At 38.6% G+C, this 27591-nt stretch overlaps 2 protein-coding genes, 1 long non-coding RNA gene and 1 other non-coding gene across 5 annotated transcripts in view; 1 reads left to right on the top strand and 3 right to left on the bottom strand.

The window, feature by feature from the left end:
- The window catches only part of LOC116651397 (uncharacterized), a 151035-nt gene extending 149109 nt beyond the window's left edge, over window positions 1-1926 (bottom strand). Inside the window, exon 1 of the long non-coding RNA XR_011416729.1 lies at window positions 1793-1926. This is a non-coding gene — a long non-coding RNA (uncharacterized lncRNA). The remainder of the gene's footprint in view (window positions 1-1792) is intronic.
- Window positions 1927-16062: 14136 nt separating this feature from the next.
- LOC6629133 (uncharacterized) lies at window positions 16063-17273 on the bottom strand. Its single transcript, XM_002051539.3, has one exon. It carries the CDS (start codon window positions 17177-17179, stop codon window positions 16178-16180), a length of 1002 nt encoding a protein of 333 aa, XP_002051575.1. The 5' UTR covers window positions 17180-17273; the 3' UTR covers window positions 16063-16177.
- A 1047-nt stretch (window positions 17274-18320) lies between these two features.
- On the top strand, window positions 18321-19825 carry LOC6629134 (uncharacterized). 2 transcript variants are annotated; one of them, XR_011416633.1, is made up of 4 exons: window positions 18321-18908; window positions 18986-19180; window positions 19293-19397; window positions 19454-19825. It is a non-coding gene; the product is annotated as an uncharacterized protein (transcript). The 2 variants fall into 2 exon arrangements; XR_011416632.1 differs by having other exon boundaries at window positions 18777-18908; window positions 19236-19397; window positions 19454-19823.
- A 5609-nt stretch (window positions 19826-25434) lies between these two features.
- On the bottom strand, window positions 25435-27566 carry LOC6629135 (uncharacterized). The gene has a single exon (XM_002051541.4). The coding sequence runs from the start codon at window positions 27520-27522 to the stop codon at window positions 25606-25608; it is 1917 nt and encodes a 638-aa protein (XP_002051577.2). The 5' UTR covers window positions 27523-27566; the 3' UTR covers window positions 25435-25605.
- Window positions 27567-27591: the final 25 nt, after the last annotated feature.

The raw sequence follows: 27591 nt of genomic DNA, 5'->3' as shown, positions 1-27591 counted from the left end.
GGAAGCTGTTTCCAGTGAAGTTTCTCTAAACTACACAAATTTTTGTATAAAAATGCCCGATGACTCAATTGACGAGCTGAGAGGGGTTGGGCTCTAGCCAGTGAGGACATTGATAAAAAAGCGAATATATATATACAGAAATATGTAGAAAAATGTTCCCAAGACAGAAGCTGGCCACTGGGTCCGGCTAACAGTTACTAGATCTGTGGAATATGCGCCAAGCAGTAAAAAGTGTCCATCAAGTAGCAAGAACTTTTTTATACGTGGCCAGAAACGAAGTGTGTCCAAGCTGTCAAAAGCCACTATAAACTTGTGACGTGTCAAGCGTCACAACATGCCCCAAATGCTCCAACTACCCCTAACCCAGCGGCGAACAGAGCTCGACTGTATGTGAAACTTTTGAATTTATTTCTCATTCGATTTTTTTATTTTTTTTATATTTCCTTTCTTCTGCCGTAAGTATGTAATTTTTTAATAACGATAAACGGCATGCCATGCATGACAGTTGAGCTGACTGACCTCAGTTAGGGTATGAGCTATTTGCCGTTCCCTGTACTCCATTGTACATAACTGTCAGCTTAAGTGAAAAATGTCATACGCGCGTCTGTTCAAAGGTGGCGTCCCGTCTGCCGCTTAAGAGCTCGCCGTGCTGAAGCAACAGCGCCCCCTGGCGACCGCGGCAGCGCAAAACTTTGCACATCAAAATCACACGGCATGTCAACGTCACTTGCCAACTGACCAAATGCCGAGAAAGAGATGGAGAAGAAGGACGGCAGCGTAATGGAATGCTCATGAAGAGGGATGAGGGGGGAAACACTTCGCGTTCCATTTCGGTGGTTTTTCTTTCTGTCTTTCGGTGGCTGTGTGTGTCACAAATCCTTCCCAGCCAACGATCGACCATAAAGTAATTATGATGTTACTAGTATTTTTATAAAAACTCAGTCGCAGGCAAGCAAACAGATAGCAAATAAATAGCAAAATAAATTCTTGAGTTGAAAGGTTGCAAATTAAACGAACAAGAAAGAAAATTCTCCTAACACAGATTAATCCTAAGATATTGGATAATGTTTTAGAGGAGCTCCTTTGCAGTAGCTCTAAAACAGCGCCATATTTCCATTTTCGGGATTTGTCGCGCCACCTATGGGTGTAAAATAACAGACAATTTGCTAAATTTGTGTATAACCCCACACAAGTATGTATGCATATACATACTTACATATGTATGTATGTATATTCCAAGACTCAAGTCTCTAATTCCAAGACGAAAAGAGTTGCCTTCAGACGGACAGATGCACAGCAAGACGGACATATCAAAAAAGAAACATATACATGTACACACATGCATACATGCACATGTAAAATGGTAAAGATAACTGCACATCGAAAGCAGCTTAGTTTTTATGTATGTACATAACCACAAAAATGCAAATGCGTTTTAAATTTGTATGAATGCATACAAGCATACATGTACGTGTGTGCATGCACACATTCAAATTGATAGATATATATATTTATTTATGTAACTGAATTTATACGTATGCATGTATGGACATGTATGTATGTTCATTAGTAAGTTAAGTATAGGCAATTAGACACTTGTATGTACATACATGTGCATGCATGCACATATTAACGAAAAAACATTAAAATCCCTAATTATATATACATACATATGTACGTATGTTCCTATGGATATATTCACTCAGTACCGTATATACCGCATCGTATACATACATACATACATACATACACAATTAAACACATATAGACATATTACAGAACTAGCACTTACCACTTTTATTTTAGGTTCAATTAGATTATAAATTATTCCATAATTTGTATATACATAAATAGCCTCATTTTATTTATTAATGCGTTATTTTATTTGTTTTAAAATTGGACACTTCACTTCACAAATTTCACCACTTTAACACTTCCACTTTGAAAAAAGAACTAAATTTGACGACGAGAGCGCGACTTTCTGTTACGTCTTGCTACCATTCTGTTTCCAATGCACAACAAGTGAGAGTGTTCTTGTAGGGAGTGCCCAGCCATGTGATACCCTAAGCGCAGCAATGTGCTGCTGTTGCCAGGGATTTGAATATGCTACCTGACAGACGAACTGGCCAAATGAACTTGCATATTGCACTGATCAATAATATACATACAAACATACTTTATAGTATCGCAGGTGCATTCTTCTGCCTGTTACATTCGTTTGCAGAAAGCATCATATCCCTTATACGCATTTTCGATGAGTACAGGATATACAAATGCAGCTTTGCTTTCGCTAATTCTTTTCAATTTCGTTGCTCTCTTCGCCCGCTCATTGCTGTTGTTGTTGTTGTTGTGCATTGGAAGAAGCATAAGAAGATAGAGTGAGCAAATGGCGCGGCGGCGGCGTCATATTTGGATTAATTTGTGAAGTGAAAATGTTTTGTGAAGTGCGGTACGCGGTATAAAATATATAAAGCAATTAATAAATAAAACAGAAAAGTAAAACTAAACTAATAATATGTTCATATGGAAATATATGTATGTATGTCATTCAAAAAGAGTAAAACGGGCATTATGGTTTTATGCAACGTACGAAACAGAAAAGAACACCATTTATTTCATTCTTGATCAGTGTCCGTTAGTTTGTATGTACACGCATAAGCGTTTTGAGTGTGTATAAGTGTATAAATGTGTATAAGTGTGTATGCTGACTGAAGAAAGTTCGAGTGTTGGCAATGGCAGCCAAGAGCTGGGCTTATGGTAACGCCTTGTCGTTCATTCCTTGCATTCTCAATTTGCGTGCATTGGAAAATGAATGGAAAGAAGTAGCGAAGCAATAAGTGGAAGGAGAACGGGTAGACAGCAGCAAATTTCGATCGCCAAAATGGAAGTGAAAAATAGTGAAAAAAGTGATGTTTGTGAAGTGCCCGCTATAAAGCAAATACAACAAATACAAATTACTTTAATAAAACCTAAAAATCAAAAATAAATGAAATAATCTCATAAAAACTCCAAGTGCAGCAGCAAGAATAACCGTAAGTGCTAAGTTTGCAAAAGTATTATTATGTATGTACATGCATACATACATACATACATGTATGTTGGTACAAACGTAACTGCGAACATATTAAGTATGCATGTATGCCTGTACATACTCTGTGCAATTGCCTTTAATTATGTTTGTATAGATGTGGTTATATTGAAAAATAAGTTAACTTTATTACATATTTATGCTAATATATATATACACATGCATATATATCTACATAAGGTTTTAATTGCCGTTTTATACTCATCACCCATTGAAAATTGGTAAAAGGGGTATAATGGTTTTGTGCAGTTGTATGTAGCTGACTGATGGATGCATCTCAGACCCCATTTGCTATATAGATTCTTGATCCATGTCTGTCTGTCTATCTGTATGCGCTTGTGCGTGTATATGTGCATATGTTTAGTGAAGAAAGTTCGAATGCATGTAATGGCAGCTGAGCGTTGAGTTCAGGGTATCGCATAGTCGCGCAACGCCGACTAGAGCATGTTTGGGTTTGGTCATCGGACGAATGGATGAAGCAAAGAGGTGGAAGAATAAGATCGCCAAAGTGCAAGTAAAAAATGGAGTAAAAGTGTGAAGTTTGTGAATTGTCCGCCATAAAGCAAATAAAAGACATGCATTAATATGTATATTATAAATATCTTATAATGGGAAATGAGCCGTATATAATAAATGTTTTTTTAATACCATTCAACCAAAATTATATGCAAAATCTTATAACTTTTTCTAAGTGTAATGAGAACATAAGCCGCAAATGCTTATTGTGTAATTTTATAATTCAGTATACATATATACATACATATGTACATGCACATATGTATGTGTGTCAGTATAAACAGTTATGCGTACGTGCATATGTGTGTAAGTATGTGTGTAGCTGCACTGTGCAAGTGTCTCTTATTTACTTGCATACATACTTATGTACGTATTTTGATGGGATTTGGCTAATATGTTCGCATGTATGTATTAAAATATATATGTATATATGAATAAGGTAATATTGTGTGTAACAGTCAGCAGAAGGTACCTGAGACTCATTCAAGGTTACATATATATGCATGTATATTCTTGATCAGGCATTGTCCACCTGTTCGTCTGTGTAAACGCGTAGATCCCAGAAGCCTCATACATATGATCTTCTAACATTTTGCCCTACCTCTGTCTACCCCAATTCTCTCTCCTCTCTGTCTCTCGTAATGGTCTGCGTTGACTCTTCCTGCGATACTTTTTGCATCGTATATTTAACGTTTTACTGACAATTGGAATAAATTTCTCTAAGCGATTTCATTGTTGTATTTTATCCGATATAAGAACAATTCATTTAATGGATCTGCTTCCCTTTTACTTTTTAATATGTTACTCGATAAACATTTATTTGAAAATGTGTGTTGGAAAAGGCCACTGACATTTTACAAACGGACTTGTGACTGAGCCTGAGAGACACTTGCACAAATGAACATTTGCAGAAAGAGTTCGACTGAGTGACAGTCGGCAAGACAGCCGACAATGTTCAGTTTTCAAATACTCAAACACTAAGATGGCAATACTTGCTATAGACACACACACACACACCCCCACACACGCACACACAGTTAGTGCTAACTAAACAAACACGTACATACTTGTATGTCAAAAGTATTTCGAGATTTTTAGCTACAAAACTGCCAATAACAAAACTCCGAACATTCAACGTTCATGTGGAACAGCGCCCCCCAGTCCCCGGCATCTCCCCCAACTGGTTGGCGGATGCAGTTTGGACAAATGACAGCAGACACAGCCTCATCTCGTCTAGTCCTCGTTGCCCATCCTCCAACACGCACCACCCACACGGCGACAGGGAAAGACAAGCAAATGATGAACCGGCATATAGAAGACTTTAGATTTTCATTTCGCCTTTGAACCAGTAGAGTAAGCGATAGAGAGGAAGAGGGGCGGGGCTTGGAGGAGCAGATACTGATATAAAGGAAGTTCATTTTGCGAAAGGGCAAAGATGTTCATCAATGGGAGGCGAGTGAAATGAGCAAAAAAGCCTGCTGGTTGACAACTAGCAAAGTATTTTTTTTTTTGTTGGTCATGTACATAAAATATTTTATTTCATTTGGGATTCTCAAGTGAACACATCTCCGAAATGCATATATATATATGTAAAATCTCTCACTTGAAAAATATTTGACATTTTGAGTATTATTTTAGATTTTAGTGCGCCTGTCTTTGCAGTTCCTGATCACTGACAGGCGATGCAAAGGCATTTAATTGGATGGGCAGGTCTGTTGCCTTGGGCTTGGCTAGCTTTTTTAGTCGTGACTCAACGATAAAATATTTTAAGCCATGTAGGTTTCATTTATCAGAATTGCTTTCGTTGTCAATTAAATAAAAATAATGGCACTCGCAATGCGGGAGATGAGCTGCAAGTCAAATACTCAGCAATAAGTAGCAACGCTTAAAATAAATCTGGTTCATCTGTTCGGTTTTCTGGTTGGTTTTTCTGTTAGTCTTTCTCGTTGTCAATCAAACTGCAACTTACGTATGTCTCAGGCAAATCAAACTGTTTTCGTACATTGCAATTTACTTGTCTACCCATCCATCCACCCATTCATCCATTTATCCGTCCATCCATCCATCCAGCCATCTATCCATCTAACACAAGCGCTCAACTGTCCAAACTGTCTATTCAACTGGCCATCTAATTGCAGCAGTCAGCTCGCTCGGATGGCCATCATTCTCAACCTTGGTCCTGCCGCAAGGATTCTACCAGAGAATGTCCTTTGCAGCAGCATCCGTTGTGTGTTTCGGCTTCTCTGTTGTGTAATGTGCTATCGTCCCTGTCTTTAGTTGTAAATTTTAGTGTTTAGTCCTTTATTATTTTCACATTTTGCAGTCATTTACACTGCTCAGCGGAATAATACAGCTGCACTTGTGTGTCCTGTCCAACTGACCGTCCATCTCGATGTTCATCCGTCAGAAGTCCGGTTGATGTTGTTCTTCAGCTTTCGCTTACGTCAGATACCCTTCAATTAAGATTGTATTCCGCATATTTCGACTGGAAGCATGTAGTCCTAAAACAAGTCTTAGACATATAGCAAGAAGTATGTAACGAGTGGAGCTAAGCAACAAGAAGAGTTGGTAATGAATTAATATATGTAATGAGTATGTTTAATTACTATATATCTGTATGTGGAGTTAAAGAATAAAATAGTAAGTCGAAATAAGCCGAAAGTTGAAATGTGTAGGTTTGAGTATCTAGCGAATGGCAAACGTGGCAGAAAGTTAACAGTGTTTGCTTATTCTGTGGAAATAACAAAAAATGTTTAACCCAATTAAGTTTTCAACTTAATTAGCTTTCATCGCAATTATATAATAAAAATAGATTTTATATATCTAAGTAAACCAGCCAGTCAGGCAAATGAACAACGGCTCGAATCCCAGGCTAGAGCATAAATTTAGTTTTCTTCAAGCTCAAGGCCTTAGAGTTTATTTCTTGCTATAACAACAGTTGATGGTTAATTGTTTGCACCTAAAGATTAAAGGTTAAAATATAAATGGATCCGAGCAAATATTGAATATAAGAGGTATCTTATTGTGGGCAATATAATTTGCAAAAGCACATATAAATAGCCAAATTGACGTGAAAGAGTTGAATAGTAAATGCAGCAAGAAGAAGTTTGCAGTGTATGTTTACCTAGTGGAAATAAAAAAAGGCTTAACACCATTTTATTTTTTAATTTTAAATTTGTTTTATTTAGCACTGGAATCATTCAGTACTTACTGATCTCTATCAAGAGAATAAATGTGGGAAGAAGGGGAAAGAGGCATTTAAATGATTCTTTGATAGTTCGCCGGGATGTAGCCTTTGGAGGCGCCTTTCTCCGATGGGGTCAGCCAGGACACTGTCGACCGTTTGAATCATAGGCTAGAGTTGGGCGTTCGTATTTTCATAGCCGAGGGTCATAGGTCACAGTGCTTTAAAAAGAGTCAGATTGATGGTTTGTATCTGTAGATTAAGGATTAATACATAAATAGATCCAACTTCATGTAAATATTGCATATAGCAGGAATCCCATTATTGGCAATATAATTTTACAAAGAACAGATAAATAGCCAAAAGCCGCTTAAAGGCCATCGAACCCGACACCGATGTGTGTCCTTGCGTGAGATGAGAGCTTTCCACTTTGGTAATTCGGGTGTCGACTAAAGTCTATTTGGTTATTAGTCTGTGTGCCGGGTTCCATTAAATGAGCGACATGTCCGACGGCATCATTACGCTGGCATTAATATATCACATGGCCAAAAGTCAGCCAGGCTCAAAGCGGGGATTGGGATACCGTAATTGCGGTTATGTCTGTGTGCGTGCGGATCGAGTTTGTTGTTTTTTTTTTTTTTTGCCCAGCATTATTGGCAAAAATTAATTAAATATTTTCCAAATGAATGATTCAACGTTACCATTGTGCGGGATGGCGGAATGCCGGCAGGTCAATCCCAATCCGGCATCCCAACCGAAACCAAGACCAGAACCATGATGCTATAGGCGAATGGGGCGGGCGCGGGGCGGCACTTATGCACTCCTGTATTTGAATTATGTCAAATCCATTTTGTTTTAATGAAACGTTGATTGTTTCGCAATTAATTTTCTATTGTTTGACAGTAATTATTATTATATTATAATTTATATATTTGCATTGTTTTGAAGCATACACAAAAGCCCAGCAAATTATTCGCTTGATATGCAAAAACACATCCTGTCGCTGTTGCGTGTCTACCTATTGACAATGCAAACGATTTTGGCTATAATTGTAGGGCGATTCTGATAATGGTTGACATATCGATAACAAGTGTCCATAAAATGATGAGTCTGCGAAAAAAAAAAATAACAAACCAAAGCTTAAAGAGCTGGGAAATATTAAAATAAAATTTTAAAAGCATTGCGACTGTTTTATTCAACTTTGCACAATCGCTAATTTACAGTTGAATGTATTTTATTATAATGACATGAACAATTTTAAGGATAATCTCGTGTGCCCTCTCATGAATCAAAACTTTATTTTTGTATAATTACGACTCTACGCTTTTCTAGCGAATTTTGTTTGAGGTGTTAGACTTTTTATACAATGAACCCATTCAAAATCGGTTAAAGGGTATGCTGTTTTTGTTCAAGTGTAGTAACAGACAGAAAGAAGCATATCCGACCCCATAAAGTATATATGTTCTTGATCAGCATCAAGAGCCAAGTCGTTCTAGACATGAACATCTGTCTGTCCGGATGTATATGATAATAATAATAATGATATAAGTTTCTGAGATTCTTCTATAAACTTTAATCGAGACAGGTATTGCACTTATCTGTTTACTCGAGCTCTTAAATTAATTAATAATAGTGCTTAGTACTTTGTGTATGGCTTGGTGATCATTCCTAAAACTCGTACGACAACAATTTATATCAAGTGATGGCCATTTTCATGGCATTTGCTGCAGCTGCTTGTGCCCGGCCTGACATACGGTATGTGTTTAGCTGGATTTTGGCCATTTGAACTGTGGGAGCTGGAGCTGGGGGAAACGCCATCTTGAGTATGGGCCATAAATCGCTTAGGTTGGTTCGTCTTCGTCAGTTAATTTAAAACATGTCAGACAACTCCGACAACTTTGGACAATTGATTGACGTTTTAAAAGTTTAGCAGAGGAGGCGTCGCTTGCACCAACAACAATAACAACAACAACAACAGCAACAGCAACAATCACATGTAGACAACAACAAGGCCACAAGAAAATCAACTGCAACTGGACAACGACCAACTGTTGGCTTGGCTTGGCTATTGGTCTGGCCCCCACAGGCTTGGCCAGGTCTGGGCCTGGCCTGGACTGGACTGACTGCTTGACCAGAATATGCAGTGACGTTTTGGAATTGGAAAAAGGCCGAAAGTAATTTATTTATTCTCCATTTGTCTTGACGATGAGCAAACGAGCCAAGTGATGGCTGGCCACGCTTCGATAAATGGCGTTGGCGTTGACCGTTGGACGATATGTGTTTCGGCCTCCTTGACTTGCAGCTGGCTTTGGAGTTTTTGGGGGACACAAAGTGGATGCACTCGGTTGAGTTTTGAGCCGGATTCGACTAGCTGCCTCAGACTTGTTGGACTTACAATGAATGAATATGTTAAAGTTCAGTTTATCCAGCCTCACTTAAGTGCACTGTTAAGTGAGAGTCTTTTGTGTGTTATATAATCCATATATATAAATGTAAAAGACTTATCTTTAAACAAGAAGAAAACTAGATATTTAGATATCGAATGACTAGCTTTACTGCCAAGAAAGTTAAATACCCTTTTTTAAATGTAAAGGGTATGGTAAAACTTATAGACAAAAGGAGCTGGTCATGGACTTGTATATTTTGTGACATCTGCATTCATGTGAAGCACATTTCGCGATAAAATGTATTACAGCAGTATGAAAGATAGAGGCATCGCGCTTCTAAGTGAGTCTCATGAACAGCAGTGAGATTTGCTGCATCTAATGCTTGATCTATAAGAGCTTTACCTATACAAGCACATGTGTTTAGATATTAATAGGAATGTATGTTTCCAATTCAGACCCGGGTTCTTCTATATATGTATTTTTCCATTAGGCAAGAATCTAATAAGCAGGCTAAACTCGTATTTCTTTGGCAATTTAAAATGTTGCCAAGGGCAAACAAGAAGCAGCCATCCATCTATCTGTCTATGGATGCAGGTTCCTCTGCTGCTTTTCAACATTCTTCTTAACTAACCATCAAAAGAAATGGTCAGCAACTTTTTATGAAAAAAAAAACCCAAAAAAAAAAAAAACAAAAACAAACAAGAAAGCCATCAGCTGTGCATATGTCTGGTTCTCTGTGTGTGTGTGTGTGTTTGTATACTCTTGTGTATGAATGTGTGGGTGTGTGTGGGCCAAGAGAGCATTTCCAATGCAAGATGACAGCTCATTCGTCAAATCACACAAAGAAAAATTTGAACTCTTCATCAGCTTTTTGGGTCGTCGTAGTCGTCGTCGTCCTCGTTGGATTCCTTGTCCTTGTTTTCTGTTCCCATCACCGCCGACATCTCTTTTGTCTATGCACTGAGCGCCATTTCGCCGCTGGCGAGTTGATGTTGACGTTTCAATATTGATGCAATGTGCTCCAACGGGGCGTTCAGCCCCTTTGCATCCCCTCTTCGCTAGGCGAATCTGCCGGCAGAATCTCTCTCTATATAACTATATATATATATATATAACATATTTCATCGGCCATGTCCTGTTTTGCTCGCTGCTTGCCAATTCTTGACTGACATGAAAAATAACAAAACAACAAAAGCGGTCAGTGCCAAAAGGATAACGCGAGTAAACAGCGCGCAGACAACGTCAGCTTGATGACGATGACGTTGTATTGGCTCCGGCCCTAAACTCAAACCCCCCTCACCCAAATATGCCCCATTCAATGCTCGGTCAACGGAAGCAGAGTAATCCATCGTCAGGCGCCTTGCTCCCATGTCCTTGGACCCGGCAACTGCCAACTCGCTGCTGCATATGCCGCGCATTGCATTCCCATCCATTTATAGGTCCGCTCCTACCCGGCCCTGTCCAGCCGCCGGCTGGCCAATTCTATGCAGCTGTCTCTTAGCAATCGATGAATGGATAGACGGGCGGCTCCACAAATCCTACAAGTACGAACTTGCATGTCAAAATTGATGGACACGCTCTACGTACCAGTTGCTAATGGAGCGTAAGCTAAGCCCGGACAGATCTCGAAATCTAATGAAAAATGGTTGAGATGGAGCCAAGCATTCATAGAAATTTATCATATGATTACATATTATCATGAATTCTTTGGCAATAATGCCTTTCAATAGATTCGAAGTTCTGTGCAATTGCATCTGCAATCCTGTTCTTCAAACGAATCTTGAAAACGCGTATTTTCACTCATTTTGCACACTAGAAAGTGAAATGAATGGTAGGCTTTTGATAAGTATCCGAAAATTAGTAAGTATGAAATTGTTTTGGAATAGAACTAATAGCTAGACTTCATGTATAAAACATGGAATTTGGTCTTCAGTTTCTTCAAGGATCGACAGCTACAAATGTTACATACTTAATTTGCGGCTCTGTCAATGCGATGTGTTCCACAAATTGTCATTCAGTCAGTGAACCCTGACCCTTACCGAACCCATACACCAAATGATGCAATAATTCTTCAGTTTTGTGATGACTACATCGCAGAACTGGGCGCCAAGAAGCAGCTGGATCAAGAAAAATTGGCATCCGCGAGTTTAGTTTGTGTGCAGAGGATTACTGGGGAAAACTGAGAAGCTTGGCATAGGTTATGTGAAAAGTGCACAGGACATTAAAGCAGCTGCTACTGGCTAGCGCTGGCGCATGATATATAGACCGGCAGCTGCTCCTGTCCTGTTCTCCTGCTTACCTGCTATCCTAGCAGCCAGCATCAGCGTCGACAGCTTCTTCTCGTCATCTTTGCAGCGGTCAGACGGTGGCTGACTGACGGTCCGGGCACTGTTAATGGCTTCGGTCCATTATCTCGTCATGTTTGTTACGAAATTTAATTACTCTTATTTATTTTGCAGTGCTCCGTCCTGTCCCGCTCGCCCCCCTACCCCCTGCTGCCCACATGCCTTGCTCAGCCAGGAGCTGGCCCCAGGTCCTTTGTTGTGTTTTATGATTTTCAACTTCATCAAAAAAATGTGAACGCAAAAATTAAATGTGAACAAAATTAAATTAAAAACACTTTTTGCTGGATGCGTCCTTGTACTGCTTCTTCCTGTCTCATGTTTCGCCTGTCCGCCTAATGTTTCGTCAAAAGGACAAATCAGCGCCAGGACAACACTGCACTTGACCCCTCTACCCAATCACCAATCCCGACCCACCCCCTGCCCGTTGCCATTGAGCTTTTCGAGGGAAGAGTGGTAATGAGTGTCCTTTATTTGTTTTTCCCCTACCAAAAAAAAAAAAAAAAAAGACTTACAATTTTCGCTTGCGATTAATTTTTTAATGTTTTTTCCTTTGATTTTTTTCACTCTTCGGGTAGCTTTACAATATTTCGTTGCTGATAATTAAACTTAACAGTCATATTACTGTCAGTCTGGAATTATAAACGATATCTAGTATCAAAGTCTAAAAAGAAGTAATAAATAAATACCACGAGAATAAGTTTAGCTTGTGCATGAAATCAATCTAGCCCAAAGCTTTAATGAGCTTCAAAAAGCTTTCATGGGCTTTTGTAGCTTTGACTTTACTTTATTTAATCAGAATGAATGCAGTATTTCTTGCCTTATCCATTTTATTCCCTATTAATATAATTTAAAATACATTTAGCCATGAATCTTTGAACTTAATCGAGTTCAAGTTGTATTTAAGGCTAAGAACCAGAGCTGCCTGCTTGCCTTTGCCTTTGGTCGTCATTTCTTGGCGCTCTCAATATTCATCTAAGTGCTTACCAGCCCTCTACTTGCCTTCTTCCTACTCTCACCACGCTTTCCCTCTTTCCAGCGCTCTGGGCTTGTCAGCTCCCGAGTATAACCAACAAAACGTTCGTCATTTGCTTTTGTCTTTCGGTTTGTTTGCACACGCCGTTTCTTGCACAATACTTTGCACTTGCCATGCCACGCCCCACGGCCAGGGCATCATGCCTCGCGCCCCATGCCCCACGCCCCAAGCCTCACGCCCCATGAGCCACGCTCCATGGCGCCCGCTAGCCTCGACTTGACTCGACTCAGCTCAGCTCTGCTCAGCTCGGCTCGGCCCCTGCAGCTGTCAGTCAATGTGTCGTGTCACAGTGTCTCTCCATCTGTCTGTCAGTTGCATGTCTCTTGTCTATCTACGTGACATCAGCCCAACGAATTTTGCTCCTTGCGCAAATGCTCGCAAGCAAACTCGAAGGATGCCGCCCGGCCAAGGCGAAGGATGCTGCCAGAAGATGCTGCTGCAGCCGATGGATGGATTTTTGGATTCGCAACTTGCACTTGGATTACAAGTCTGATTTTGATGCGTACATGCTGTACCCGGGTGTGTATGTGTGTGTGTGTGCTTGTGTGTGTTTGTGTGTGGTCGGGTGGGTGGGCAAGTGGCCCACAAAATATTGCACTTGCTCAGCTCAGCTTACTCAAACTACTAAATGGGTCAATATCCACGTTCATAGTCACACACTTACCCGCCCACACACACACACACACACACATCCACCCACACACAGTGCGATGTGAGCTCAAGTTTTCTTATGCTTTTGTCTTTTGTCCTTTTATTATTTTATTCCTGGCCTTGTTTTAATTCACAGCGTCTGCTGGCGCGTCATCCTCTGGAATTCTTGGTAGACTTTGTCGTCCTTTGGCAACGTCTCCAGCAACATTGTCTCAGTCGCATCCTTGGCTAGAATGTTTACACATAGCTATAGATACACACATGCTCGAGTATGCGTGTGTGTGTGTGTGTGTGTGTGTGTGTGTGCTGCCTGAGTTGTAAGTGACATTTGCAATTTTCAAACTATTGAATGAGTGACAAGTTCTGCAGACACGATTGAAACTGACAGCTACGTACTGCTATGCACTCTCGTATTCCTTTAGCTCCAGCCAAGGGCCAGTCCTTAGTCCTTGCTGCACTTTGTTTCTTCAGCTTGGCCTCGTACTCTGCCAGCTTATAGTCCTCACCGCCCCTCTCAGTCGTTGTGCGGGCCACGCGTACTACCAGACTTTTAAATACTCATATATCTCTGCTAAACGAATAAACTTTAATTAGTGCATCTAGTATATTTGGCTTGCATGCATGAGGGCCAATCAATTATTTATTCAAACCTTTAGACGTTTAAACCTAATATTAAAGTGGGTTATATATTAAGAAAAATATATATTTAAAAGATACGCTTATATTCTAGAATATAAATAGGGAAGTCAATATGTATCAAAAATTACAATAGGAATAATTATTTCTTAACTTGAATGAAATTGACAATTCTTTTCAATATAATTAATTAATAAACATCGAAAATATACAGTATAGATCCACTTATTCATTATCATATATCGGTACTCATAAATATGAGTACAAATTTGATTAAATGATATAAATGTATATTGTGCCCTGTTTTCTTATATATATATTAATTGGCCTGTGGAGCGCAGTTCGACTGAGTGAAAGTAAAGCCAAATAATAGAAATTAATATTCATTTTGCAATCTCAGTATTTCACGATATAAAGTGAACGTATTCTTATCATATCTTATGCATATTATGACTGTCTATAATTGTCTGCATATGCATATTAGATCATTTAGATGGCAATTAAATGCAACCGGATTACTGTGCAGTTTAGTCAAGTCTCTTGCAACTGGTTCAAAACACATAAAGGTGTTAACAGTACAGATTGAGCTTACATTTTATGCATTTATGGCCAAATATGAAGAGATCATTGGTAAATGGTAGAGGTAATTGGCTTTGCAGCGGACATTAACGAGCCTGCAATGCGGCAATTACTCAGGGTAATGTGTAATTTGCATAATACCGGTGCGAATGTACATATAACAATAAAATAACATATTAAATAATGGCTAAAAGGCACTGACTAGCCGCAGCAGTGTCTGACTGACTGACTGGCTGCATGGTTAGATGACTCACTGGCCATTAACAATTATATTTATTTTGTTGGAGCTGCAGCATTCGCCTGGCTGTATGTCAATGTCAACATCAATGTCACATCCATTGGAGATGTCAGCCAGACAGATACATACTATCTAAAGGACATTTTGACAAATAATTCAAACCGCATTTTATAATGAATTCAACGCATTGTCCACAGTTAGAGCCCCAATACGAACTCCAGCTACGGCTGCACCTGCGCCATTTGGGGCCCTTAGCCGGATGAGCCACACACAGTTATTTACACTCTTGCCCATTTCATCTGGGGTCTGCCAGTCGGCTGTGTGTGGCTCGTGTCACTTTTTGCAAGATTTATGCTGTATAAATTCAATACCGACAATCGCAAAGATGAGCCTGGCTTATTTTTGGCGCTCTTAAGTGCCGGGAGGTGCGTCCATGTCGATGTCGATGACAATGACGATGACGACGACTCCGTCACTCACGCATCATCCTTTCCACAGTCGTAAACTGATGATTTTATTGGCCAGCTGAATCCGTCGCACAATGTGTCCGGCTTGGCGCTCTTAAAATTCGCTCGTAAATTTCAAATGAAGCGTTGCGAATGTATCGCAAAGCAAGTGGGCTTGATCGTATCGGCTGTAGCAGACTCTCAAATGCTCTGCAATGGCATTATCCTGGCAAATAGTATTGGTAATTATTTAGATTTATATTTAATGGAATTTTAGAATAATAAGATAATAACTATTACATTTCGGGCCTATGTAAGCTTGAATTGAATACACAAAATTTTTATGTTGAAAACAATAAAATTGTTGTATGTATTTACTAAGGACTTTGGTCTAAATTATGGTCATAAAACATGTCACATAGAACTCACTTTATAATTATATAAATTATTTTATTATTATTATTCCATTTAAAATGAGATAAATATAAAATAACTTTTCTTTTAATCTTTATTTAAACATTAACTATAATTACATTAATATTAAAAAAAAAACAGGGGCCTTTTAAAGCGCATTTAAACTCAATTTGTAGTTCTATGCCCACCTTTTGGGTGATTTATTAAGATTATTTTTATTTCATTTACTTTGACACTGTTATCTTCGTTTATAAGAAGCATGGCTAGGTACAGTGGGCTATAGGGAGCCAAATGAGCTTGCAGTGCTCGAGGAACTGCAAGCCGAATTAGTCATGCGCTTAACTCGTTTGCTAACTGCTCATATTTACATAAGACGGACTCATTAAACGAACCCTAATGAAAAAAAGAAACAAGCAAAAAACAAAAGATAAACATATATTACTCGTATTACGGCCGCTGACAGCTGCCATCATATTCGATCGCATCATCATCAAAGTCAATTAGCATAAAATGCCTTATCATTGATCCAAAAATAACGCGAAATATTGATGGAAATTTATATATTTTTGGCATAAACAATTGAACGAATTTGTATCTCGGAAACTCCCGAAACGCGCCAGCCAAAAGGTGATAGTGAGGAAGCTGGCAGCCAAGGTGGGCTTATTCATTGAGGAAGACAATGGGAGCCAGCGAAATATTGCGCTCTTCTGAATTTCGCTGTGCTAAATGCGCACCTATCGGAAATACTATGATCTTCATTTTCTCATTGACCTGCAGCGTCTCATAGTGGAAGCGTTCGACAATGTGTACATCAATTTTGTTCACGGCATGTGATGGAATAATGGGGCCCAAATTCACATTACAGCAGTTGAAGAAGAAGTTGGTGCAGTCGAGGTTTACGGCCAGCTGATAGAGACCCTCCACAGACTCGTTCCAAATGGTGACGCTCTCAAAGTTCACATTGTCCTTGCGGCATATATCAATGATTTCGTTTGTGGTGCGAAAGGTGTGCAGGCAGATGACACCTGTCGGACCGGAACCCAGCTGACTATGCCGGCCATTGCAGACCACAATGGGCGTGGCCAATGGCGGCGGCACCTGCTCCTCGCTGGCAACGATTACTTCCAGATTGAGATCGAGAAGCGCCTTCATTGAGGCCCGATAGCTGGAATGTGTGGCCACCCGTTCGCACAGCGGCCGCATCTGCGCACGAATGCGCTCCACCAACTCATTGCACATGCTCTCCTCGACGAGCACCGTGACCACCGCGTTCGATTGAAAAGGCCGATGTAGGGAGTCAATTAAAAAGTATAGGGCACAGTTTATATCACCCAGCCCATAGATAATCATGAGCTGTGGACAGAACACTTCAATACTAGCTTGAATATCTGAAACATTAAAGGTTAAGGTGTCTTTCGACAATGGATCAGAATCGGCAAAATCAGTATCCCCAGCCTCGGAAACTGGCGGTGTTGGCGCATTGAACGGTAAAAAAGGAAGCGGTCCATAGCCATCGGCATCACATTTTAGATTGAAGACCATTCGGCCCGTTACTCTGACTGCATCCTGCGATGGATGCGAACTTTCCGACTTAACTGGCAGCGATTCATAGGATGGTATGGAAATAACATCGTAGCTGTTTCGACGGTCCTCGTTCTGCATATTCAGTGTACAATTTTCAGATTTTTACAAATATGTATATGTGTATTTAATAATTTGTGTGTAGATAACTTTTGTGGAATTACATAAGATTTTCAGATGACAATTTTTACCATGCACATGCACTAAGGAAGTTTAATTAAATATCGCAATGCTGCAAGCCAGGCTTATTATATCCTTGCAGTTTAGCTTTTTGCCGCCGCATGTGGTTTAGCAGTTCGGAGCACAGAATTTAGCAACCCAAACCGCTCGACGAATTAATTATTAATCTGAAAATTTATGATCAAATGTGACAGTAAAATTAAAATATCACCAGCAGATACAAAAGTGCTTCTATGCAAAACTTGTGTTTAGGCGCAGAGCCACAAATGCTTTTGGATTTGTTGAAATTAGCATTAAATTATTATAAATATAAACTATAATAAATGTTTGTACAAAATATTATACAATTTTTTGTTGTTGTTGTGTTTTTGTGGATTGTCCTCATTTTGGATAGCTTATTACAAAGAGCATAAATGTTAATTTTTTGCATAAACAACAACAATAACAACAGAAATTACTAATACAATTAAAAACATTCAAAACCGCGAAAATATTTTTGGTATTCTATTTAGAATGGGATTTGAGAGGCAGGCAATAGAAACGAGATATTTGAGTATTGGTAGAGCACAGAGAAGGACTGGGGGGAGTGTGAGAAAAGAGGGAGTCGGGGGACAATTAAATTAAACAACATCAAGTGCAGTAGATGTAACAACAACAACAACAACAACAACAACAACTATAACAAATATAAAAAACAAAAATGCTGCTGCTAACGATGACTATTTACATTTATCAAGAGTAATTATAATAAAACGCCAAAAATAAAATTTAAATTAATATAGAAAGCCGATTATAGAATAGCCCTTCCCGTGTCCCTACACACACACACACACGCACAGCTTGACTCTAATAATATGGCTACAACAATGCAGCTGCAGTTGCCACTGCCACAGCAACAACAGCAAGTGTCAAATATAACAAATCCCATAAATCAACAATGTGAATTTCGTTTAAACAAAAAAAAAATGGAAACAAAAAAATATAAACATAAAGCAGGCCAACATTTACAATAAATAATTGGGCTTAAAAAAATATTTACAAGTATTCAAAATTAATATGTACAGATTTTTAGTTAGCTATGCAAACAATGCAAGCAAGAAACCCATTTCGCATGACATTATTTAATTGTTGATACCAAGGCTGCCAATCGGTTTTTAAGCGAAACCGGTTCGAACCCGGAACTACGCACAAGCCTTCCGAGAAATCAAATATTATTTTGCTGCTAAGCAGTTTTTCTTTTATGTTTCAAAATGTAGCTGTCAAAGTAGAGCTAATTTATCTTACGCTTAGTAAAAATATGTTAATATAAAAAAGCCGTGCATACCAGAAATTACTCATAGACCGATCCTTTCTGTGGCATATATAAAAATATAAATATTTTAGCTCTGGCGGTGTTATATCATATTTGATTTGTTATAAGGAAGAGCAAGATCCTGACCAAACAAATAATATATGATAAAATTGGGAAGATTAACAAAATGATTGGTTTATCTTCACATTATTTATATATAAATATTCATAGTATTTAGAACTTAGCTTAGCATAAAACTTCAAAATTTATTTGGGAAAATATTAACTTCCCAAAATGCTGGCAGTAGCTGTTAAATATTCATTTATTGTTATACTTGGCGTAAGGATTGTTGAACACTAACTCAAATATCATAGCTGACAAGTTTAATGCTTTTATCATTGACTCTTTTGTTTCAGTTTATAGTTGTGATTACAGTGCGCATAACTTTGCCCCACATATTGGAATATGATGAACAATATCTGTTTAAGAAAATGAAATTTCTTGTGATAAGGGTCTATATATCACTAACTAGTTTGCTAGTACTTGAGATGGTATCGATATATCTAAGTGTTGGTCTGCTCTATGCGACGACCGACTGGATGGCTGTGCTGGTATGTAAATGGAAGCTTTTAAATATTTTTTAAATATATAAGTCATATGCCTTAGTATTTGCCTCTACTAATATATACTATGCACCGCACATATGACACATGTGTCGTTCAGCTTGCAACACTCATAGCTGTCAAAGATGCTCACGATTTTCTTATTGAACACTGGCGAAAATACTTTGAATATGATGATCAGTTTTGGATTGAGATACAGGCAAAGGTGGATTGCAAAATTGACATATTTATTATAATACATATGTATATTTCTTGTCTCAGTTGGGTTGTTGTGGCCTAGAGGGACCACGAACTTATTTGGACTACTTGCTTAAGGTGCCTGCAATATGTTATAATGATGGGAACGTTTTGATCACGAGGGGATGTGAGGATGTTGTTTATGATAGTTTCAATGGCGTACAATTCCTGGTCATGGGTCTCTGCTGGTTAGCACTGAGTCTACAGTTTCTTACGTTTGTTCTATATTTCTGGTTTGTTATGCGTAAATATATTTATTTAATGAACCAGAGAGGAATCAGAATGAATACAGAACACAGAATAAAGATTTGGGGACCAAAGGAAAAGGTTCGATTTCAGTTAAAATTGAACTATTTCGATGGTTTTTTTATAAACTACAATAAATTTTAAAATATTTTAAGCGATTTTTTATTGATGACAATTATACTATTGCGTTTTGATATTTGTTAAAATATATTTTCGTTTTACTAAATCTTGCCAGAATGTTTTCTGAGCGCTTAGATTCTTTTGAGAACTCGAACCATTAAGTCTGTCCAAAGCTTCTCCCAACATAAGAAATTAAATATTTAATTTATTAAATTGCAAAATAAACAGTACTCAACGTTAAGTTAATACTTGTGATTTATTTTGCGACAGATAAAAACAATACAAAACAATATTGGAATTTATGTATTTGTAATTTTTAGAAATGTCAATTTTATCTATGCGCTTTCTGTGGCATTTAATGGTGGGCAAAGGGGCTGGTGACAAACCTGGGAGAGACAAATAAAATAAATTGAAATTAGCTTCCTTTGCTGCCGTTGACAATTTGAATAAAATTAATATAAATTTTCGCCCATTTTTAATTAATATATGTCAAATATTTCGCGTATGGGTATTTATTTGCAAATTTATTTGTCTGATTTGTAAACAGTTGTCTTTTCTGTTTTCTGCTGCAACATTTTGCGGAAATTTTAATTCTATTTTTGCTCTTTTTTTTGCCGATGTTTGTAAATGGGGCGATAACAAATTTCACGGCTAGTTGGGAAATGTGATGGAGAAAGCCAATCGGCGGAGAGAGCGAGAGAGAGAGGCGGATAGAAAGAGAGAGAGCGAACGGAAACATACTTTGGACTTTCAAGCGGAAACGGAAGTCAATATTAGTAGGCAAAAATAAATTTTCGCTTTGGTCAATAACAATGCACTGCAATTATTAATGGTCAAAAGCTGTCGCTATTCTTGTGGCTTCCAAAAACCAAATTTTTCGTTCGTTTTTTAGAAATATTATTTATATAGCTAGTAACAGGAAATTATTTACAAAATTTATTACCCAAAGGCATGGCTCATCGTGCATATTTTTATACATTTTGAGGCATGTTGAATGTTGACAATTGATAAGAAAATTCAGGTTGCGAAATCAGTTACTAAGTTTTTCTTCACTCTTGCTAAAAAATGTTTAAATATATATTATTATCCAAACTTTACTTAATGTTGGTTTCGAAAAAAGCATTCGGCTGAAATTTGACTTTTTGACCAATTGTGGATTTATGATAAATATCGAAATCTTTAATCTCAGACTTCTTACAGAAACAAAATCTTTTTGGCTTTTTCTATTTTATGCCCATGTTGAGGGTATTACAATTTTGTCGTTAAATGTGTATCGCATAGAAGTATACATCTCAGATGCCATAAAGTACATATATCCAAGATATGCACAAAGACCCGAGTTGATATTGCCATGACTGTCTGTCCCTCTATCTGTTCTATTCTCACATATGTGCAAGAGCGGAAAGGGAAATGTCTAAAAGGGTAGTAAATCTTCGGCTTCCCGTAGATATCCTTCCTTGAGAGTTTTAATTTTTTTCATAAATACCCATATAAAAAGTATGTTAAATATCTGGTATTTAGATCTCTGTGGAAACCCAATTTGTCACTAGAAGTAACTCGTATTTTATGCGGACTTTGACAACATTTAGCGACAGCATGATTGATAACAATGGCAATACTGGAAGATAGGGTTGTACTCTGTCAGCGTTAAATTTAAAAAACCGCGTATACGTTAGATAATCAGGCCAAGTCATAAATTTCAAATGCACACAACAAACGCGAAATAAAAAACTGTCTACAACTCATGTGTGAGCAATGTAGAGGATGATGTTGGGGGGTTACGGGTAGTTTTGGAATGCCAATTGTGAATGGGCCTGGCAAGTGTCAAACATTGGCCATCAGACAAGCACCCAGCAGTGTGAGTGGGTCTTATCATTTGCTCATAAAAATGTCAAAACTATCTCAATGACGTTGACTGATGACATCGGAGATGTTGGTGGAGATGACGATGATGATGAGGAGGAGCGCAATGTGCTTGACACTCGCATGGCTTGTCCTGAGGAGCTCATGTGGCATGTGGCATGCGGCATGCGGCAGGATGCCAATGCTAAATGCTTTTTGCCAGTGCTACTCAAACGACAAGTGCCTGCCACATAGATGGGTGTATGGGGCCAACATTCAACACGCATTCACTGTTTTTTTTCTTTCGAGCTGCGAACCAACCGACCCATTCAGACATCCATCCATCCGTCCAACCAGCCATCCATCTATCCATCAGTGTTGAATGAGTGAGACCGAGTCGCTCTTGAAGCCATCATCAGCATAACCATCCTCTGGCTGTCATGATTCATGGTTTCGATTGAATTTTGATTGACAATATCGCAAGCATTTAAAGTGTCTGTTTCCCGCATCCGTTATCTATGGAATTTTTGTGTGTGCATGTTTTTTTATTCCCTCTGACAGTGCTTGAAGTAGCTCGACTTCTGGGCTCTGTGGGCTAAGTGATGCAGCTTTGCGAAGTGATTTTAAAATCATTTGTCATTTGACAGATGAGCCTTTGATTGACTCCAATGGCAATGAATACATCAACTGAGGCGTAGATTTTACACGTACAAGTACTCAGCTATGCTTAAATATGCATACAGAAACGATGAATAAGCTCGTTCGAGTTGAAGAAAATACTCGCAAGTACTTAAAGTTAAACACAGCAAAATACTCATGCCGTGGCGAACCGCTTATCGCAATTATATCGCATATCGCTCTACATAATGAATAGAGAAATTAGTTTACTTTAATTTATGAGCCAACTAATATGTGTGTCATCCCCATAGAGCCATGCTGATGGCAACCCCATCACATCTCAACCCAACCACTCGACACATACATACACATCGATTAGCGATAAGATCGACACGGCGCGAATTTATGGCCGCACTCAGATGTGAAATAACAATTTCTTTTGACATTGATTGAATTAATTTATGAGCACAGCCCAAAACACCAGCCATGATCGGAGCAGTCATCAACCATATTGACAACTATTTATGGCGTTAACAATCTGAACCAAATCAGGGCGAATTGAGTGATTACCTGTTTGCCCAATTTGAGATTTATACTTGGACATTGAGTGAATCGAACGACGTTGTTGCTGCGATACATCGAAATTTACAGCCTTGGAGCACTCGGTAATCACATCGATGCGGACTGCCCCGATACGCGCACATTGAGACTAAAAAGTCTGCACGCAATTCTATTCAATATTCAGGAAGATTTATATTTCTCAGTTAATTATGATAACCTCTTTGGTGGAAAAGGGCAATCTAGAGCGCAATCTAGATTGGTCTAAAGTCAAGAAATCTTTCTAAACTATTTTTAATCGATTTTAAAAGAAATTTGGTACAAATCGTCAATATCTAGAAGCTTTTTGCCGGAAGTTTATTCTATTCGTTCCGCACTTTGATTTCCCATTTCGTGTCGCTGTCATTTATATATATAAAAGTAGTTGCCTAGATGCAAGTTTTTAACCTTAGAATTATGTAATAATAATTTGTCAGCTGCAGCCCCGCTGCAAAGCATTTCGATTAATCTGTTGAAATGTCATGTGGCAAGTTGGAAAAGAGTTCAAAAACTGACTGGCAACTGGCAGCTGGGACAGTCCATTGCTTAATTTTATATACTTTTATCCCATTATTTAACGAACACAAAAAGAATAAAAAGCAGTTATACACTATGGGATTGGGTCTGACAATCGGGATTGGCAAACGTGCAGCTCACGCGGGGATCACGTACCGTGCGCGCATTCCAATTTGCCAGCCGCCGGCGTTGCTGAATGTCAACGGAGGCCGAGCTTGACAATCGCCAACAATCAGTGAAAAATGCGTTCATTTTAGGACATTTTGCATTAATTGAATGCGAGTTGTGTGCTGGACAAACCGAATCCGGCATTTGGCATTGGCATCCACGGCGCCGCAGCCAAATGGTTTTTAATTATTTTTTTAAATTTATAATTTTTGTTGCAACACGCGACCCCCTCCACGCGCACATGTTGCTCGTAAATAAATTGCAAATTATAACGAATGCATTTTTTTTTTTTTGTGCCTGCCTTTGCGCTATATATTTTAATTTTAATTCAATTGCACGTCTCTCAACGCCGACAACTTGGGGACTGGCTCTTCAAATAAACTGACATTTTGACGCAAATTATCCGCTGCGGGCAATCCCAATGCCAACGGCTATAGTTGATTCATGTAAAGGCTTTTCAGGGCCTTCTTTTTTTATATTTAAATATCAGTTTTATGGTTTTTTGCTTAATAAACTACATAAATTGCATAGTGAAATATATGAAATTAGTAAGACTAAGGCAATTTTTTATATATGAGTGTTTTTACAAAGGAAGCATTAACGAGGAAAACGGATTTTGTGTAAATGCGTATAACAGGCAAAAGGAAACATCTCCAATCCCATGACTGATTGATGGGCTGATTGATGATTTAACTCCAACCCTAAACTTATGCTCGGTGATATTAAGCAAATCCAACAAATTGATTTCATTTGTTAGCTGGTCCAAGATCCATTGGAATCATAATTTACGTTGAGCGTTTGTTAAAATTGAAAAACAGAAAAGAAAATACTTTTGCATCGTGGCATTGCGGTATTGTACAATTCGTAGCGAACACAATAATATTTATGGTTCACAATCGGAAATTATAACCTATATGAAAGTCAAAGAGACGAAAACCAAAATCATAAATTCAAATGCATACAAAAAGCTTCAACAAAATACGTTTGATGACAATAAATATAAAAAGATCATAAAGCGAGCCAGCACAACACCCAACACCAAACAACAACAACAGCAACAAACAACAATCTCAGCAACAATATAAAAATCTATGACAACACTCACAATACAAATCGCGTTTAATGGGCATGAAAAAAAAACGCCAGCTGGAAAACTAATGCGACACGTCGAAGATTAAATACCCTTGACAAATAACCAAATATCGATTTAATAAAAAAGCTTTATTTCCTACGGATTGCTCCTATGGGAGCATTAGAATAAACTAGTCCGACTTAACTCGGAGATGCAGATATATTAGAAGAGTAAAGCTCGTAAAGATTGATAAAGATATTTTGAAAAACTTAATTGTTAGGCGATTATTTATATAGAGCTGTAGGATGTACTAATTTGATATTGATGATTTTTCTCATGTGCAACAGCCTAATTTCACTATCAACATTTCTTATATTGTATAACATTATTTGCTAATGTGAAATATGGCGTTAGTTACGTCTTTCCATAAGAAACGACATTTTTCACATGTGCACAGAACGTTGATTTTCGTCCCAAGTCTAATATATTGATTACTTATTGGCATTGGACTATATGAATTGCACATATATGTATATAGAAGCGTACAAAGTAATGCGATTTGTCAGCTCATGCGTTACAAGTATTGCAATAAAATAAAAATACCCTACGAAAGTGTATTAAAAAAAAAGCAACAACAACAACCATTTGACATTTATCAGTTCGTCAAATTGAACTGACGCGGAGCTTGCCTCGCTGAGAGACCGTCGCTGGAGCCAAGGCAGAAACTGGAAATGGAAATGAAAATGGGTCTAGCTCGTGTCTGGAGCAGGGGATTCGACTGTCTGGCGGCGACTGGGCCGAGTGATAACTTTTGCGCTTTCGAAATGAACAAATGCTTTATTGTGATTGCCTTTATCACGATGTTTATGCGCTTTTCGAACAGACTTATAAAATATATCTTATAAATGTGTATTTCTTAAGGGGACAATCCCTTAATTTTGCGGTTACAAATCTCTCTCTTAAACGAGCTTGTTTAGCTTATCATAATAAATTCCATTTATAAGCAATAGCAGAACATTTCAATGTGATGATCATTTACACAATATGATTGGTTTCCGTATCTGTTGGTTCGTGTTATAGCTCCATTTAGAGCTAGTGAATCCTCCGTAAATCTTGTAGTTCCTTCAAAGAGTCCTTCGCCCGGAGACGTCTGCAATCGAACCTTGACCTCAAAGTGCTTATCAGCGCCTTTTTTAAGCACATACGCCTCTTGCACCTCTTCCAGGTACAATTTCTGGCAGAGCCTGTGACTCTTGATCAGCATGTTGATGCTATCCACGACAAAGCGAGCAGCTCGCTGGGATACTTTGGCAGACGTACGTATCTTTTTCAGCTTATGACAATTACATAAATTAGCTGGAATGTGCGCCAATTTACAATCTCGCAGCTCTGGTATGGGTAGAAAGAGACTAATACCTCGAGGTATCTTTTGTCCCAGTCCCTTCAGGACTGCCGATCGATTTGCAATGTTGCTACTCCGAAGAAGCTTTAAATTGGTCAAGTCCTTGAGAGTTACATGTAAATCAAAGGCTGTGACAAGACTATGAGAATTGTATCGAAGATTAGATATGGCTGCGGGGTAAGCCTTCTCTAACCACTTGGGATACAGGGCTATCAAAAACGGCAGAGACTCCTCGTACATGCCCTGCCAGGTTCTGCGAAAAGAACCAAACCGCAAACCATGATCGGACATAAAGAGTACCAGGGTGTTTTCCAAAACAGACTTCTCATGAAGCCGCTGAAGTAAGCATAGATATCGTTCGTCTAAGACACGGGCATAATTGTAATAGTCGTGCACGCCTTGCGTTTCCCAAAAGATCGAAAAGTGATCCCCGCTGTTCATATGAGGTATTAGCTTATAGATGAATTCATGGTGAATGTCCGCATATTTGCGTCCTGCACTGCAGTGAATTAAGTCAAGCTCATCTAGGCTGTACCTAGTGTAACAATCGATCTCAGCCATCACGGGCCGCAAATAGAAATCAGTGGGCTGCTGTGCAAAGCCTTTCTTGCAGTATGAAAATGTTCCAATAGCCATGTTATCTTCGCCAAAGCTAGTGTTGTACCCCGCAGCCTTGAAATGATTCCACAGAAACTTGCACTCATCAAAAGAGGACTTATTCTTATAACAGCTACCCTCCATTTCCGTGTCGCTTAGGCCACTTAATAGTGGGACTAGGTTAGGAAAGGAATTAACACCGACTCGGTTGTAGCCCCAGAACTCAACGTGCGATAGATGCCTAATAAAGGCAGCTGTTGAGGGCATCATGCGAAGAAAATGCATATGAGATATGGAATCGATGCCTAATATCATCACAGACAGGCGATTCGGTGACGATGTTGACGGGATGCTGCGTGGAGGTGGGGCTGCAGGTAAAAAGAAATGAACATCGTGATAAATCAATTTTCTCTTGGGCACAAAACACTGGATTCGCAATATCCTAGAGCCGTCTTCAACTTTAATTAGTGGCTTTTGATTGCTTAAGAAAAAGGTTCTACCTTTCGTCATTTTGTTCGAGAAGTCATTATGTCGTCTCACCAGCTTATAAGTGCAGTTAACTTCGGTAATGCTTTCAACTCCGTAGGTCTTTACAATTTCTCTCTCCGACATTGCCAGCTCCAAGAAATTCGTATCCCTTACCGTTTCACCACGAAATAGTTGAAGTTTACTGCATTTTCTGGACTCGACTTGCCGAAAGTACTTCAATAATGGTGTTGCATTTGGATTCAAGGCCAGCATACAACAACCGGATGTGTTGACAAAGTAGCCCTCCGTTTCAGATTCTCGTTCCTTGTCCATGTAGCAAATAATGTTTATCAGAAAATAGTTAAAAACGCATACCAGGATGGCTCCGAAAGTAATCCATGTGAGCCTCTTATAACCAAATCGGTGTTTCAATTTTTGTTTTAACATATTTTAAAGAAATAAACTTTGACAGTTAATCAGAACTGGTTAGAGCTTGACATATATCGAAAGGTTTTG

The sequence above is a fragment of the Drosophila virilis genome, chromosome 4 (genome assembly GCF_030788295.1).
Source record: "Drosophila virilis strain 15010-1051.87 chromosome 4, Dvir_AGI_RSII-ME, whole genome shotgun sequence".
NCBI lineage: Eukaryota > Metazoa > Arthropoda > Insecta > Diptera > Drosophilidae > Drosophila > Drosophila virilis.
Note: the sequence above shows the minus strand (reverse complement) of the source record. Positions and strands in the feature narration are given on the sequence as shown.

What these genes read in the sequence shown, in the direction of transcription:
- LOC6629133 (XM_002051539.3), bottom strand. Translation starts at nt 17,179, where the DNA reads ATGCAGAACGAGGACCGTCGAAACAGCTACGATGTTATTTCCATACCA.
- LOC6629135 (XM_002051541.4), bottom strand. Translation starts at nt 27,522, where the DNA reads ATGTTAAAACAAAAATTGAAACACCGATTTGGTTATAAGAGGCTCACA.